Below are 17,549 nucleotides of genomic sequence, written 5' to 3' on the forward strand. Positions count from 1 at the left end.
TCCAGCATACGTTCAAGAAAATTTAAGGATGTACAGAAAACTATTTTCCACTGTATGTTTATTTGGAAAGGATGGGATTTTAGATGAAAATAGGTGCCCTCAAGTTTAAGATTTTGTACTGCAGAAGTTATTTCTTTCATGTGCTTTTCTCTCTATTGGTTCAAAGTTGATACTACTATATACATGCAAAAAAAATGAACCAAGATGAGCTACTTGTGTCTAGTTCCCTTACTACATGTCAAGACTGTTTAAAATGCTTATTTAACAAACTACACCTGAATTTTTCATATGTTTCAGCATTTTAGAATGAGTTTAACGGTAATGTGAGATGTCGTTCAATGATTTAACAGCCTTTCTGGGTGAAAAGTTAAAACCAATTTTCAACTAATCTTTTAGACACCTAATGCAGACCAGCAATTGAACAATTGAAAATCATCTTAAAATAATGAACTGTGAAAACACCGACCTGAACAGCATGTTCATGAGCAATCTCTACCTGAAGGTCTAGAATTGGAGCCTTTCCCCAGAAGCCCAAATAATCCAAATCACCCCAAAATGTAAGTATGAGCTATACTGGAATAGGGCCATAAGCTAACAACAGACCTGTCTTAGAGATTGTCAAGGTAGAAACTCAACCCTGCAAACTCTGTTCTATGTAGGCAAGACCACGGATATGTCAGGACACAGTTCAGCCCCAGATTATCAAATTGTCTAATCCTTGACCAGCAGGCTGCCTAGTTCGCTCTACCTTGCCAGGCACCTGCCAGGTTTCAAAAGCCTTTTCTTTGACTGCACCTTTGAGTATTCATCCGAATTCTCCCTATTTTTCAAGCTTTTGGACATATGCTCAGCAGACATCATTTATTTTCCTCCTTAATATAAAGCTGACATCTTCCTGCAAGTGAGAGTACTTTACAAACACAGACTATTGTTGTTAGCATGCGCACAATCATTCTAATAATCCAAAATTGGCCAGCTATTCTCCCCTAACCATGACAAATTGCAGCGACTTCACAAATTGATAAAATATTACATCCTGAGTTGTGATTAATTTAGTATTAGTATTTATTACCCATCCTTAATTATTCTTGAAGGTGGTGGTGTGCTGCCCTCTTGAATCCAACTGAGTGGCTTGCTAGGCCATTTCAGAGGACAATTAGGAGTCAAACATATTGTTGTGGTCTGGAGTCACATATAGGCCAGACTGGGTAAAGCCAAAAGATTTCCATCCCGAAAGGACATTTTTTTAAAAATTCATTCATGGGACGTGGGTGTTGCTGGCTCGGCCAGCATTTACTGCCTATCCCCCAACTGCCTGCGAGAAGATGGTGGTGAGCTGCCTTCTTGAACCGCTGCAGTCCTTGGGGTGTAAGTACATCCACACTGCGGTTAGGAAGGGAGTTGCAGGATTTTGACCCAGTGACAGTGAAGGAATGGCGACATAGTTCCAACTCAGGATGCTGTGTGGCTTGGAGGGGAACTTGCAGGTGGTGCATCTGCTGCCCTTGTCCTTCTAGGTGATCGAGGTCGTGGGTTTGGAAGATGCTGTCGAAGGAGCCTTGGTGAGTTGCTGCAGTGCATCTTGTAGATGGTACACACTGCTGCCACTGTGCGTCAATAGTGGAGGGAGTGAACGTTGAGTGGTGGATGCGGTGGCAATCAAGCAGGCTGTTTTGTCTTGGATAATGTCGAGCTTGTTGAGTGTTGTTGGAGCTCCACACATCGCGGCAAGAGGAGAGTATTCCATCACAGTCCTGACTTGAGCCTTGTAGATGGTAGACAGGCTTTGAGGAGACAGGAGGTGAGTTACTCGCTGCAGAATTCCCAGCCTCTGATCTGCTCTTGTAGCCGCATTATTTGTGGCTAGTCTAGTTCAGTTTCTGTTCAATGTTGAGCCCCAGGATGTTGCTATTGGGGGGGGGGTTTCAGTGATGGTAATGCCACTGAACGTCAAGGGGAGATGTTTAGATTCTCTCTTGTTTGAGATAGTCATTGCCTAGTACCTGTGTGGAGCGAATGTCACTTGTCACTTATCAGCCCAAGCCTGGATGTTGTCTATGTCTTGCTGCATATGGACATGGGATGCCTCAGTACCTGAGGAGTCGCGAATGGTGCTGAACGCTTTGCAATCATCAGTGAACATCCCCACTTCTGAACTTATGATGGAAGGAAGGTCATTGATGAAGCAGCTGAAGATGGTTGGGCCTACGACGCTACCCTGAGGAACTCCTGCAGTGATGTCCTGGGACTGAGATAACAACCATCTTCCTTTGTGCTAGGTATGACTCCAACCAGCGGAGAGTTTTCCCCAAACCCCACTGACTTCAGTTTTGCTAGGGCTCCTTGATACCATACTCGGTCAAATGCTGCCTTGATGTCAAGGACAGTCATTCCCCTCTCACCTCGAGTTCAGCTCTTTTATCCATGTTTGAACCAAGGCTGTAATGAGGTCAGGGGCTGAGTGGCCCTGGCAGAACCCAAACTGAGCCTCACTGAGTAGGTTATTGCTGAGCAAGTGCCGCTTAATAGCACTGTCAACGACCCCTTCCATCACTTTGCTGATAATCGGGAGTAGACTGATAGGGCGCTAATTGGCCGGGTTGGATTTGTCCTGCTTTTTGTGCACAGGACATAACTGGGTAATTTTCCACATTGTCGGGTAGATGCCAGTGTTGTAGCTGTACTGGAACAGCTTGGCTAGGGGTGTGGCGAGTTCTGAACCACAAGTCTTCAGTACTTTTGCCGGAATGTTGTCAGGGCTCATAGCCTTTGCAATATCCAGTGCCTTCAGCTGTTTTGTGATATCACGTGGAGTGAATCGAATTGGCTGAAGACTGGCATGTATGATGCTGGGGACTTCAGGAGGAGCCCGAGATAAATCATCCACTCGGCACTTCTGGCTGAAGGTGGATCCAAATGATTCAGTCTCGTCTTTTGCACTGACGTGCTGGGCTCTCCCATCGTTGAGGTTGGAAATATTTATGGAGCTTTCTTCTCCTGTCGGCTGTTTAATTGTCCACCACCATTCAACACTGGATGTGGCAGGACTGCAGAGCTTAGCTCTGTCTATCGCATGCTGTTTCCGCTGTTTGGCATGCAGGTAGTCCTGTGTTGTAGTTTTACCCAGCTGACGCCTCATTTTTAGGTTTGTCTGGTGCTGCTCCTGGTATGCCCTCCTACACTCTTGATTGAACCAGGGGTGATCCCCTGGCTTGATTGTAATGGTAGAATGGGGGATATGCCAGGGCATGAGGTTACAGATTGTGGTTGAATACAATTCTGCTGCTGCTAATGGCCCACAGTGCCTCACGGATGCCCAGTTCTGAATTGCTAGATCTATTTGCAACCTATCCCATTTAGCAGTAGTAGTGCCACACAACACGACGGTGGGTACCCTCAATGTGAAGACGGGACCTTGTCTCCACAAGGACTGTGCAGTAGCCACTCCTGGTAAAGCCTGGCTCGGGTAAAAAATAAAAACCGACCTGGGCCCCACCTGACAAGAGCCAAGCAGAACCCGATCCGGGCCCTGAGTCCTTTAATTTTTTTTAAATGCTCGACCTGACCTGAAAATAACGAGCATGTTATTGAAACAGATAAAAATCGTAGATTAAAATGAAAACAATATGAAACAAAACTGTAGAGTGCAGCCCGACCCGACCCTGAATGCTGGACACAGAATACAGACCCGACCCAAACCCGACACATGCAGTCGGTTTCAGGTCGGGTAGCCAGGCTTAAACTTCTACCAATATTGTCATGGACAGATGCATCTGTGACAGCTAGATTGGTGAGGACTAAGTCAAGAAGGTTTTTTTTCCTCTTGTTGGTTCCCTCACCATCTGCCGTTGACCCAGTCTAGCAGCATTGTCCTTTAGGACTCAGCCAGCTCGGTCAGTAGTGGTGCGACTGGGTCACTCTTGGTGATGGACGTTGAATTCCCCCATCCAGAGTACATTTTGTGCCCTTGCCAACCTCAGTGCTTCTTCCAATTGGTGTTCAACATGGAGAAGCACTGATTCATCAGAGGTGTTGGCGGTGGGTGGTAATCAGCAGGAGGTTTCCTTGCTCATGTTTGACCTGATGCTATGAGACTTCAAGGGGTCTGGAGTCAACGTTGAAGACTCCCAGGGCAATTCCCTCATGACTGTATACCACTGTGCTGCCACCTCTGGTGGGTCTGTCCTGCCGGTGGGACAGGACATACCCGAGGATGGTGATGGTGGTGTCTGGAACATTATCTGCAAGGAATGATTCTGAGAGTATGACTGTCAGGCTTGACTAACTGTGGGACAGTTCTGCCAATTTTGGCACAAGCTGCCAGATGTTAGTAAGGAGGATTTTGCAGGGTCAACAGGGCTGTGTCTACCGTTGTCGTTTCAGGTGCCTAGGTTCGGGCCGGGTGGTCGATCCGGTTTCATTCCTTTTCATAGATTTTGTAGCAATCTTGATCTGACTGAGTGGCTTGCTTGGCCATTTCAGAGGGCATTTAAGAGTCAATGACATTGCTGTGGCTCTGGAGTCACATGTAGGCCAGACCAGGTAAGGACGGCAGATTTCCTTCCCTAAAAGACATTAGTAAATGCCCCCACAGTATTAGTCTGGGGCTCTGGGTTACGTCTAGTGGCATTACCACTACGCCACCACCTCCCCCATGAACCACATAGGTTTTTTTTTAATCACATTCCTGTAGTTTTATGGTCATCACTACTGACACTAACATTTTTTTAATTCCAGATTTTATTTAATTAATTGAATTTAAATTCCTCAGCAGCTGTGATGGAATTTGAATTCGTGCCTCTGGATCATTACTTCAGGCCTCTGGATTACTAGTCCAGTAACATAACAACTATGTTACTGCACCGCTTCAGAAGCTTACCACCACATTCTCAAGGGCACTCAGAGATCGGCAACAAATGCTGGCCTTGCCAGTGATGCCTACATCCCATTAAACAAATAAGAAAAAGATAGTAATGTTGTCCTAATATTTTTTAATCAAGTAAAATTAAGACTGAGCCACTCTGAGGCTCTCCAGATAGGTCTCCCATCCTCTATAAACTTCAGGTCATCCAAAACATTGTTCATTGTATCCTATTCCACACTAAGCCCTGCTATTCCTTCATCCCTGTCCTTCTTTGGTTCAGTTTGTATTTTACCTCAGATCCATTGGAAGCATCTTTGGATGTTCTATATTATAAAAATGCAATTGTTGCAGTATAATCGATTAAAAAAATATTTTATAATCTTCATAGTTCTCTCCCCGATTAGCTTTCTAAAGTACGTTACTTCCTGAATAGGAGACCAAATTATTCAGTCTATGACTGGAAATACAATTCTTTAACCAGTTGCTGGGATGTTCAGAGAGTGTTCAGGGAAGACAACGAGTAGCAGCAGTCAAAGGTAATGGAATAAACGATATATGTCTGTAGTGAGGTTTGGAACTGCAGAGGATATGGCGGCTTAATTCAAAAGCCAAAGTGTAAGCATTGGAACAAAATCTTCTTACATTGAATCCACGTGTGGGCAAGAGACATTTTGCCTCAACTATGTTCAGGCTATTATAGGGTCTTATTCTATGTACCCTTTCATTTTTTTTTCTATTTAACAAATGAAATAAGATAAACCTTATTAAATTTGTTAATGGTTAAACATTTTATTCGTGTACTTTGAAAGTTACACCAGCTGTTCTGTAACATCCCATTTCAAATTAGGTATTCCCACCAGAGAATATATTTCATCAGGGCTCCAATGTGATTCTTTTACTTAAAGTTTCACGTCAGCTTTCCTAATACTGAGTAATAAAGCAAGCTCGACTAGCCCCCAGTCCACAGTGAAGCCTGTCTGTGCAGATCCCATAAACTCTGTCTCAGTTTCTTTCTCTCTGTTGCTTTCTCTCTGTAATAGAAAAATAAAAAATTCTTTAATGTTAAAAACTTTTTATTTTCCCCTTTTTTAAAAATTGTCTCTGGCTCTTTGTGTCCCAAATCTAAGTCCATCCTTCTTCCCTGCTCCATTTCCAATCTATGCTATCTCCTGTTTAACTCTTCTTCATTTGCAGTTATCTTTTATTCCTATCTGCTGCTATCTACAGGCTCTGCAACAAATTTGTCCCAGGGCTCTTCACAGGAGCACTATCAAACAAAAAGTGACACCAAACCTCATAAGGAGATATTAAGAATGGGGACCAAAAGCTTGGACAAAGAGGTAGGTTTTAAGAAGCGCCTTAAATGAAAAGGATGAAATGAGGCATGGAGAAGTTGAGGGAGGAATTTCAGAGCTTAAAGTCTAGGCAGTTGAAGGCATGACAGCCAATGGTGGAGCAATAACAATTGGGAATGTGCAAGGGGCTGAAGGAGATTAGAGATAGGGAACGGTAAAGCCTTGGAGGGTTTTGAAAACAACAATGAGCACTTTTAAAATTGAGACATTGCCAGATCACAAGCCATTGTAGGTCAGTGAACACAGGGGTGATGGGTGAATGGAACTTTGTGCAAATTCAGTTATGGGCAGCAGAGTTTTGGATGACTTCAAGTTTATGGAGGGTGAAAGGCCAAGACGCTGGCCAGGGGAGCACTGGAGTAGTTCCTGACTTTGTCGTTTCCCCTGTCTCCATAACCTGGGCTCAACATCACTGCAATCCATGTGAATGCAGATGGCTATTTCTCTCAGGACATCAAAACAAATTGATCTTACCTCCACCATTATTACAATAACAATGAATTTAAGATGTGTTTCATGTGAACGATGTTACTAGTAGCAAATCAAAAAATTGTTGGTATTGATTTTAGTGATTAGGTTTTTAGACGAATTAACTTTTGAAACTGATAATTGAACAGAAGTACCATAATGCAAAACTCCATTGTGCCAAGCCCCAATGTGCAAATCGCCTCCAGACCAAGCCCCATGGTGCAGAACACGTTAATACTGCTTCATTCTGCAGAGTAGTTAATTAAATCAAATGGAGTTTGCAGCAAGATAACCGTTAGGTGGAATCTAATATTCCAGGCCACAGTTCCCGAGTCTGCAAACATTCCTTGTGTCTTTAATCCCATGTATGATTAACAGCTACATTTGAGTTTAAAGAATGCATATTTGATTTATTTTGTTGCTGGATGATGTTTTGTAGTTCAAAGATGAAGAAAAGTATATATTGGCCAGCTTTGCAAGCATGTTATTCAGTTCTTCTGAGGTCATCAAAATGGGAACTGGAAACTATATGGATCTGAGGAAAGCTGGAATACAGGTTCTGTTGCAGACTAGTCCAGGTCCCATATTACCAAGAGATTTACTGGAGCAGAGGGTTGTACAATTTATTATTTTTGTTTTTAGGTGATGTAGGTGAAGTTTCATAAACTAGTACCGTAATCTGTGTCTATTGCTACAGCTTATCTGTTTCTGTTAATAACCTTATTCCATAGTTTTCAGCCTAAACCATGGTTTGATAGGATTCATTCCATTGTTTTCCCAAAGTCTAGAAAATCCCAAGAGGATATGCACCACATCCAGCAGCTAAATACAGTACTGTGGTCATCTGTTCCATCCCTATTTAACACTATAATACCAAGGAGCAACGGCTTATTTATGGGGGTAGTCCTTGATGTGGAGGAAGAAAGAATATAAATGAAATTCAAAAGTGTAAGTGTAAGTCAAGTGGTGGTTAGGCATTACTAAGCTTTGGTCTTCAAAACTGTAGATTGTAGGAAGAGAATACATGAGAAGGTAATGAGTTCCACAGTTTTGAGTCTGGGAAGGTAGGAGATGGAACAAGGAGAATCAGCAAGGAAGTGCACATAGGACATGCAAATTCTTTAAACAAATAAAGATGCATTGACAAATTCAGAAACTATATTATGGGAACCCTTTAAGGCCTGACTAAAATGATCACATTTCTAAAACTTATTTGGAAGGTAAATACTGTATGTGGTATTAAAATTAGAGATGCCACCTGTGATAAAGGCTGGACTTTTGTTCTGCTTCAAGTACAGATTTTTTATATATATGTGTGTGGCTTTGGACATACAAAGTTAACTTTATTTTGAATTAACTAGCATTAAGATTGATGCTGTCTTTCTTTTGTAAACTAGAAGATGGTGAGGTTGAGATCAACTGTTCCTCATATGCAGGCAGATTCTTTGATCTGTAGACTAGCTGGAATGCAGAAATTTTGCATTAGGGCTAAATATATTACACATGGTTACAACATGGGTCAGATGCAAATCATCAAGTGATTCTATGTAAATCGTTCATTGGTCTTTGACCAATTCAGGGGAGTTTTGTCTGGGATGTATGCTGCAGACATTCCTCAATGCCCTTTGTTAGGTTCTCAAGTTCAGAATTTCCAGTTTCGGAATTTGCACTTAATTTAAATGGGCATCGTTATCACCTTATCCACGTATTAGGAAGCTGAAGAAAGAATGTTGCCTTAAAAGCCTTGCTGATTATTGGGCTATTGGAAATACGGGACATTCTAAAATCCTGTTGCCTGATTTCATCTTTATTCTTTTCTGAATATTTATACTATCAGTAGTTCACTGTGTTTTACTACTTCGGTGCAAATTTATTCATTTCAACTGCCCAGACTGACCTGCAAGAGATTATTTACCAACTTTCACAGTAAATAGGAGCAAGTGGTAGGCATCTCATGTGGTTTCTGGTAATGATATCCCACAATAAAAAGATTAATCTTGTGACATGCTATCCCATTCACAGTACACAAAGCTACAGGTTCCAGTTTCTAGAAAACTTGGTCTGCTTATGGAACTGCCTGTTTTCTGTGAATACATGCTAAATGTGTTGGGAGACAGTCCAAAATCAACAACCATCTACTGATTATAAATTAAATCACTGAGTTACATCAATTTCCCTTCCCCCAGCTACTCCAAATATGAAAAAATGATGTAATCACATCCCAAGTATTCGATCATTTGTGGGTCTTTCACGAAGTATAGCTCATTCACAATGGTGAATTGTCCTGTTCTGTAGGACTGTGTTCCATGACATCACTTTGAACATTGCCCAAATTATGAAACACTGCATATTTGTGAGCACTATTATTGTGTGTGAAATATTCCTCCTATGGATTCAAATTCTCAAACACAGCCTTAGAACAATTTTCTAATGGCACTCTACTCACCCAAGAGCAGCAGGAGTCTGCCGTGTATGTAGCTGAGGAGTGGCAGAGGTGGTTATCATGGTAAGAGATCCATCTGTCCCAGTTTTCTCCCAGTCAAAAGGGTCACTGTCAACAACCCCATGTGCTTTAACGCTGCTGTCAAACACAGACATCAACAACTGCAGAATAAAGGGAAATAAAGACAGATCAGAACTAGCAAAGTTAAAAAAGTACAATAATGGGCCTGATATGTTGCTCTGGGATGGTTAGAGAGAAAATAATACATAGCTGGCAGCGATTACAAGTGGGGATCAGAACAGAAGATTCAGAGCTCCTTGCAGCAAAGCTCAAGTGATTTTTCAATGTTTTTCAGAGTCCTCAAGATGAGAATGTTGCCTTGAAATCAATTAAGGTTTGTTTTTATAAATAATGTGGAACTCGTGATGGATTTTATTCTGTTTTGCATCTTTGCAAGATACACATTATACAATCAATGACCAACATACCATGCCACTACAAAATCATGACCACTCTGAAGGATTATTCAATAGCGGCCAACAGCGTTTCTATTTCCTCTCAAGACTACACTTACATGGTTATGAATTCAGCCATATTTTCAAATACTAAAAAATATAGATCTGTAAACATAGAAAAATAGGAGATGTAGGCCATTCGACCCTTTGCGCCTGCACCGTCATTCAATACGATCATGGCTGATCATCCAAACTCAGTACCCTGTTCCCACTTTCTCCCCGTATCCCTTGATTCCTTTACCACTAAGAACTATATCTAACTCCTTCTTGAATATATTTAATGATTTGGCCTCAACTGCTTTCCGTGGTAGAGAATTCCACAGGTTCACCACTCTCTGGGTGAAGAAATCTCTCCTCATCTCAGTCCTAAATGGCTTACCCCTTATCCTTAGACTGTGACCCTTGGTCCTGGACTCCCCTGCCATCGGGAACATCTTCCCTGCATCTAGTCTGTCCAGTCCTGTTAGAATTTTGTAGGTTTCTATGAGATCCCCTTTCATTCTTCTAAACTCTAGCGGATACAAGCCTAATCGACCCAATCTTTCTTCATACATCAGTCCTGCCATCCCAAGAATCAGTCTGGTGAACCTTCGCTGCACTCCCTCCATAGCAAAAACATCCTTCCTCAGATAAGGAGACCAAAACTGCTCACAATACTCCAGGTGAGGTCTCACACAAGGCCTTGTATAATTGCAGCAAGACATCCTTGCTCCTGTACTTGAATTCTCTCGTTATGAAGGCCAACATACCCATTTGCCTTCTTAACTGCCTGCTGCTCCTGCATGCTTACTTTCAGCGACTGGTACACAAGGACACCCAGGTCTCGCTGCACCTCCCCCTTTCCCAATCTAATCACTGTTCAGATAATAATCTGCCTTCATGTTTTTGCCACCAAAGTGGATAACCTCACATTCATCCACATTATACTGCACCTGCCGTGTAACTGCCCACCCACTCAAACTGTCCAAATCACACTGGAGCTTCTCTGCATCCTCCTCACAGCTCACACGCCCATCCAGCTTTGTGTCGTCTGCAAACTGGGATATATTACATTTAATTCCCTCATCTATATCATTTATATTATGAATAGCTGGGGTCCTAGCACTGATCCCTGCGATACCCCACTAGTCACTGCCTGCCATTCGGAAAATGACCCGTTTATTCCTACTCTTTGTCTCCTGTCTGCCAACCAGTTCTCTATCCATGTCAGTACCTTACCCCAATCCCATGTGCTTTAAGTTTGCACGCTGATCTCTTATCTGGGACCTTATCAAAAGCCTTCTGAAAATCCAAATACACCACATCCATTGGTTCTCCCTGATCTATTCTACTAGTTATATTCCCAAAAATTCCAGTAGATTTGTCAAGCATGATTTCCCTTTCGTAAATCCATGTTGACTTTGTCCAATCCTGTCATTGTTTTCCAATTGCTCTGCTATTACATCTTTTATAATGGACTCTAGCATTTTCTCCACTACTGATGTCAGGCTGACCGGTCTATAATTCCCTGTTTTCTCTCTACCTCCTTTTTTAAATAGTGGGGTTACCCACCAAATCACTAACTAAAATAATCAAAACAATAGAGGTCCAACAATAGGATTTATAATCATCTTGAAAAGAATAAGTTCATTTGCGATAGCACGGTTTTGTGAAAGGTAGGTCGTGCCTCACAAACCTTATTGAGTTTTTCGAGAAGGTGACCAAACAGGTGGATGAAGGTAAAGCCGTGGATGTGGTGTATATGGATTTCAGTAAGGCGTTTGATAAGGTTCCCCACGGTAGGCTATTGCAGAAAATACGGAAGTATGGGGTTGAAGGTGATTTAGAGCTTTGGATCAGAAATTGGCTAGCTGAAAGAAGACAGAGGGTAGTGGCTGATGGCAAATGTTCATCCTGGAGTTTAGTTACTAGTGGTGTACCGCAAGGTTCTGTTTTGGGGCCACTGCTGTTTGTAATTTTTATAAATGACCTGGATGAGGGTGTAGAAGGGTGGGTTAGTAAATTTGCGGATGACACGAAGGTCGGTGGAGTTGTGGATAGTGTCGAAGGGTGTTGTAGGGTACAGAGGGACATAGATAGGCTGCAGAGCTGGGCTGAGAGATGGCAAATGGAGTTTAATGCGGAGAAGTGTGAGGTGATTCACTTTGGAAGGAGTAACAGCAATGCAGAGTACTGGGCTAATGGGAAGATTCTTGGTAGTGTAGATGAGCAGAGAGATCTTGGTGTCCAGGTACATAAATCCCTGAAAGTTGCTACCCAGGTTAATAGGGCTGTTAAGAAGGCATATGGTGTGTTAGCTTTTATTAGTAGGGGGATCGAGTTTCGGAGCCACGAGGTCATGATGCAGCTGTACAAAACTCTGGTGAGGCCGCACCTGGAGTATTGCGTGCAGTTCTGGTCACCGCATTATCGGAAGGATGTGGAAGCTTTGGAAAGGGTGCAGAGGAGATTTACTAGGATGTTGCCTGGTATGGAAGGAAGGTCTTACGAGGAAAGGCTGAGGGACTTGGGGTTGTTTTCGTTAGAGAGAAGGAGGAGGAGAGGTGACTTAATAGAGACATACAAGATAATCAGAGGGTTAGATAGGGTGGATAGTGAGAGTCTTTTTCCTCGGATGATGATGGCAAACACGAGGGGACATAGCTTTAAGTTGAGGGGTGAAAGATATAGGACAGATGTCAGAGGTAGTTTCTTTACGCAGAGAGTAGTAGGGGCGTGGAACGCCCTGCCTGCAACAGTAGTAGACTCGCCAACTTTAAGGGCATTTAAGTGGTCATTGGATAGACATATGGATGAAAATGGAATAGTGTAGGTCAGATGGTCGGCGCAACATCGAGGGCCGAAGGGCCTGTACTGCGCTGTAATGTTCCAATTCTAATTACACTGCTGATAACTGGGAAGAAACAATGAAAGCTGTATGTTGACTCTTGGGTTTGCATCCTTCTGCAGTACTGTATTGCATTCAACATTTCACGTTATATTCTATTTGATGAGTTGAAATAAAAAACAATTCCAATTTACTTTGTGAAGCAGATCTTCCCTGCTAATTTTTTCAGGGAGCTGCATATATTTGTTTTTAAACCTAATTTCACCACTTCTGTAACAAGGTTATATTGTCACAATGAAATCTAAATTATTGTAAACGAAAAGTACGCTCAGATACCTTGTAGGGTTTTGTCATCTCTTAAATAATAACATCCCAAACTGTAGGAGCTGGGTCGATCTTGCTTGGCGCTCTTGAATTTTTTTTTGTGTCCTATTATCATTGGGATATCCCTTACTTCACTGCCCCACAACCTGCCTTGTTTCGAGATCCAGGACCTGTGCAACTGATCAATTCTTTTGTATGATCTTAAAAGTAAGTTTCTTCAAAACCTCTTAGTGATCAAACAAAAAGAATGACTCCACAGGGCATGAAGGTGTTGGGGATACTATTAGAAGAATTATTCAGATACTAGGAAAGGATAGATAATCTTATTTTCTTCATCAATCAGACATCTTAGACATAACGCAAGAGCCACACCAGAGTACAGGAGGAGTGAAGCCCTAGCTGGCCTCAATCTCTGTTGCCAAAACATATACTGATAATGTGTGTATATGTGATGCTGACCTGAATAAGGCATGGGGCAATTTATAGGTGGATTGGTTAGAGATACTGGTGAGCAATAGGTTTTGAACTGGGAATATCTTCCTGAGACCACTCAATTCAATAAGCCCTGATGATCTACATTGATTGAAGCCTGCAAAACTAATCTCAAGAGGGATGGGGGAGGCTAGTACTGACCTGAAAGACCCAACACTGTCTTCGTTTTTTTTTTTAGGTCTCCCTTTTTCTTAATTCTAGAGTGCAGAATCTAAGAGAAATTTGGTGGATTGTAAATTGGAGTTTGAGCAATTCTCATGTTACTCTGCAACAGAAAATGGACGAACACATTTCTTGCACTATTTGATAACCAACAGGGGCAGCCATATCTCCCTAACTAAAGATCCTTGCAATGGATTTGAGCAAAGAATAACAAAAATGCTTTTTAAAAAAAACTATGATTTAATTGCTAATATTGTAAGTCTCTATGCAATGTATTCTCCTTAGTTTGATCACCTCTACCTGTCAACAGAACAGTGGGGTACATCCCCTGCAACCAGAGATTGTTAAAGCATATTATATAGTACACTTTTTTTTTTAAACTGGGTTTGGGTCTGAACAACAAAGATTCCACCCTGGATATTGGGTCACAATGATGGGCAACAGCAGTCGCAGCAGAGACCAAAGCAGTGCATATACTGGAAGCAAAATTCAAGAGGAATCGCTATCACAATCTTCCAAGGGCAACCAGGGATCAACAACAAATATCAGCTATGCACGCGATATCCATAATCCCAATTTTTTTTAAATCTAAAAGAGAACCTATATTCGGCAGCTAACCTTTTGTGCGATAAAAACCCCACTGGATATCCTGAGAATTTCAGGAGTTTCTAATTTTTTTTAGACCAGTCCTGCTGAAGGTACAAGGACACAGCACTGCTACAGAGGATTTGAGAACAATGGATTTTGCATTTCAGATAAGCATTTAGGAAATATGGAGGACAGCTTTTAACCATTGGGTAGCTGACCAGTGGAGTGCACCACCTACCAACAGTTGGCACTGGTGGGAGGTCTGGTCCACCTTGAGCGATGGGTCTCATCATCATGCCTCCAACGACTGGGTGCCCCACTGCAGCATGCTGGTGCTGTGATGGCCCTACAATGGCAGCCCTCCCCCACCATCAGAGGCTGACCCAATCAGCAGCAAGGTAGATTAGTAGTGGTGAGAGAAATTGCTTCACCCAGTTGTGTCTCAAAATGTCAATCAGGATCCTATGCATGTCTTAAGATGTGATATTCGCACCGAAAGGACCTAACCATCCACAACAGGTGGGGGCTTCAGCTACCTTGTGGATGCCCCCTTTCAAGATGGCGCTGGTCGTATCAGGAGCAGCAACAGGGTAGTATGTTGAACTTTCCCCTCACCCTGCGATTTTTGAGTCACTACCACCCCACTTTTACTCAACAGTCATTGAAAATCCCCCCTAGGAGTCTTAGAATTATAGCAACAAGTCAGCTCCTTTAGAGCCTGCATGCAATGAATCAAGTAGAAGACAAAACAGTTAAGACAGATAAAAGGATAACTATACTTATCTCCACTAAATCTTGCTAAATACAGCAGGGCTTGGCCTTGAAATTTGAATAAAAGGCATGCTGAGAACTTAAAAAATTCTGTCAAACCTTGATACCAACATACAAAAATGTCAGATAGGAAAAAAGAAGTTGGTACATTTAATCTGTCTCTGAGTAAAAGCTATCCTGCAAGACCTGACAGAGCAGGTGGTCATGAGAGATCAGTCCTGATGAGGTCAGGACAAAAAAATATACGTGATTCTCCAAATCCAAGATTAGATATGTTCCTACAGTCTGTGAGAATGACTGAATGTTCAAGAATATGTAAACAAAAAGCTTTAACAGTTCACTGGTGCAGCCTGCAAGTGTAACACATTTCACCCCAAAGTAGTGAGATAGAACATTATGTCTCAATTACTCATTGTGGGGGAAATTTCCACTGCATGTTATAGGTAGTAAAATTGTAATTTTTTTATGAATGGGCTTACAATTTCATTATACAGCACACACATAGGAGGTTCCTTGATGGTGAGTTCCTAATCTCAGTTGGACTCAGAAAGAGACAAGGACATTTACTACATGGAGAAAATATATACTGGAGACCAAGAGAAGCTGGGCTGGATTTTGAAGCCCCTCTGCCGTCAGGAATGTTGGCGGTGGAGTCAATGAAGATCGGTGTGTTGGAGGCCCACCACCGACCCCGACAAGCCCCCTGGCGATCTCAGCGGTGGCAGCGAGGCCTCATGGCGGCCGCCCAGCGATGGGACCCTCATTTAAATATGTAAAATAATTTACATACCTGATATAATGAGGCTCCCGTTGCCTCCTCGATCGCTGCACCAATCTTTGTTCGGGCTGCTGCCAATGCCGTGCCTTTGAATCCCCGTTTGGGGAAACATGGCACGACACCTGTGGGAAGGGGGGAGGATGATTGTTTCTCTGTGCGGGAGGGGAGTGGGGTGGCATCGCTGCGGATTGGTCGGGGAGTGCAATGGGAAGGGGTAAAGGGCAAAGGTGCCAAATTTTGCGGGGTGGGGTTGGGGGGGCAGAGGTCAAATTGCTAATAAACAAATTCCAGGGTGGAAAAGGGCAGGAATGTTTTGAAATGCTGTTGGTGGGGGGGGAAGAGAGGGGTGGTGAGTTGCGTGGGAAAATACATTTAATGAAAATTTAAGATTTTGTGTTGTTCATGGAACTGACCTGGCCCTTTAATTTTAAAATCTCCATTAAGGCCTTTAAAAATGGCGCTGGCACTCTGGTGCTAAATGCCGTTGCCTGCAATGGCTCGCCCTCCCCCTCCATGGGGGGGGGGGGGGGGGGGCGGGGGTCACGGCCATGCAAATGAGCCGCCGCATTTAAAATCGCGGCAACTCCCTGACGTGGTGCCTGTGCGGGTGGGGCGCATTTTTTGTTTATGTACGCTGCCTGCTTCGGTGCTGGACTCTTACAATCCAGCCTGCTGTGTCACTCTTACACTATCTTCCAGCAACTAGCTGGAGAGGGACAGAGACTTCGCAAAACCCATTCTGTACCTGGAACTATTTTGGTTTATATACAATTCTTTCTCACACTCCATTGTATAGTCATTTACCTGGTAATCTGGTTTTGTGAAATAATCTAAACACAGAACATGTTCCAGAAACAAAGCAAACTCTTGGGGAAGGTGCTTCAACATAAGGCGGTGATCATATTTTTCTTTTATCAGGCCTACTTGTTCCTGTAAACACAGAACAGAAAAGATAGGGACACCAGTTTAATCCATATACATCCAATTAGCAACATTGAGGTCATGAGGTTTCAGCTCCAGTCTGATCACTACATCAACTAATTACAGGTGACAGCCTACTTCATAACTCAAAACTAAACAACAAAAAAAACTTAAATATAGCTTATGCTCCTTTGTTTTATAATCTTAGCTTCTAGCTCCTTTATTCAGTTTCTTTTCATAAAAGGTGTCAGCTATGGCTCAGTGGGTAGCATCTGCACCTCCCATTCAGAAGTTAGTGGGTTCAAGCCCCACTCCAGAGACTTGAGAACTCTCGGCTGATGCTTCTGGGCCAGTACTGAGGGAGTGCTGCACTATCGGAGGTGCCATCTTTCAAATGATATGTCTAACTGAGGCCTGTCTGCTTTCTGAGGGGGAATGCAAGATCTCATTTGCAAAAGACCAGAGGAGTTCTCCCTGGTGCTCTGGCTAGTATTTTTCTCTCAAACACCACCACTTAAACAGTTTATCTGGTTGAAATCATACTGTTGTTTGTGGGAGTTTGCTGTGTACAAATTGGCAGCTATATTTCCTACATTACAACCAAGGTTCTCACCAAGTTGCGCGGGTGTGCAGCAATCGGGAATGTGCTGTGCAGGGAACAAACAGGCCAGGCACAAGCAATGTTCTCTTTAAGATGCACACATGCACGTTAATCTTAAAGGGACCCACAGTGCAACAAGACAGCCACGCATAGCAAACAGAAATTAGAGGGAACGTTGATTACAACAATGACTACATTTCTAAAAGTATTTCATTTTCTGTAAAATGCCTTGGCACCCTGACGCTGTGAAAGGTGCTGTTTAAATGAAAGTCTTTCTTGCTTTCTTTAAATACCTCTCATACAAATGATCTATTCTTTTATAAAAGCAAAATACTGCGGATGCTGGAAATCTGGCAGCATCTGTGGAGAGAAAAACAGAGTCAACGTTTCAGGTCTGTGACCTTTCAGACCTGCTGACTATTTCCAGCACTTTTCGATCT

At 42.7% G+C, this 17,549-nt stretch overlaps 1 protein-coding gene across 2 annotated transcripts in view; it reads right to left on the bottom strand.

The window, feature by feature from the left end:
* The window catches only part of ttbk2a (tau tubulin kinase 2a), a 290,578-nt gene that overhangs the window by 71,112 nt on the left and 201,917 nt on the right, over nucleotides 1-17,549 (bottom strand). For both annotated transcript variants that reach the window (XM_068039750.1, XM_068039749.1), the window contains exons 9-10: nucleotides 16,392-16,517; nucleotides 9,134-9,291 (exon numbers count right to left, since the gene is read on the bottom strand). In XM_068039750.1, coding sequence (XP_067895851.1) covers nucleotides 9,134-9,291; nucleotides 16,392-16,517 — 284 coding nt within the window. The remainder of the gene's footprint in view (nucleotides 1-9,133; nucleotides 9,292-16,391; nucleotides 16,518-17,549) is intronic.

Source organism: Heterodontus francisci, chromosome 9 (assembly GCF_036365525.1).
Source record: "Heterodontus francisci isolate sHetFra1 chromosome 9, sHetFra1.hap1, whole genome shotgun sequence".
NCBI lineage: Eukaryota > Metazoa > Chordata > Chondrichthyes > Heterodontiformes > Heterodontidae > Heterodontus > Heterodontus francisci.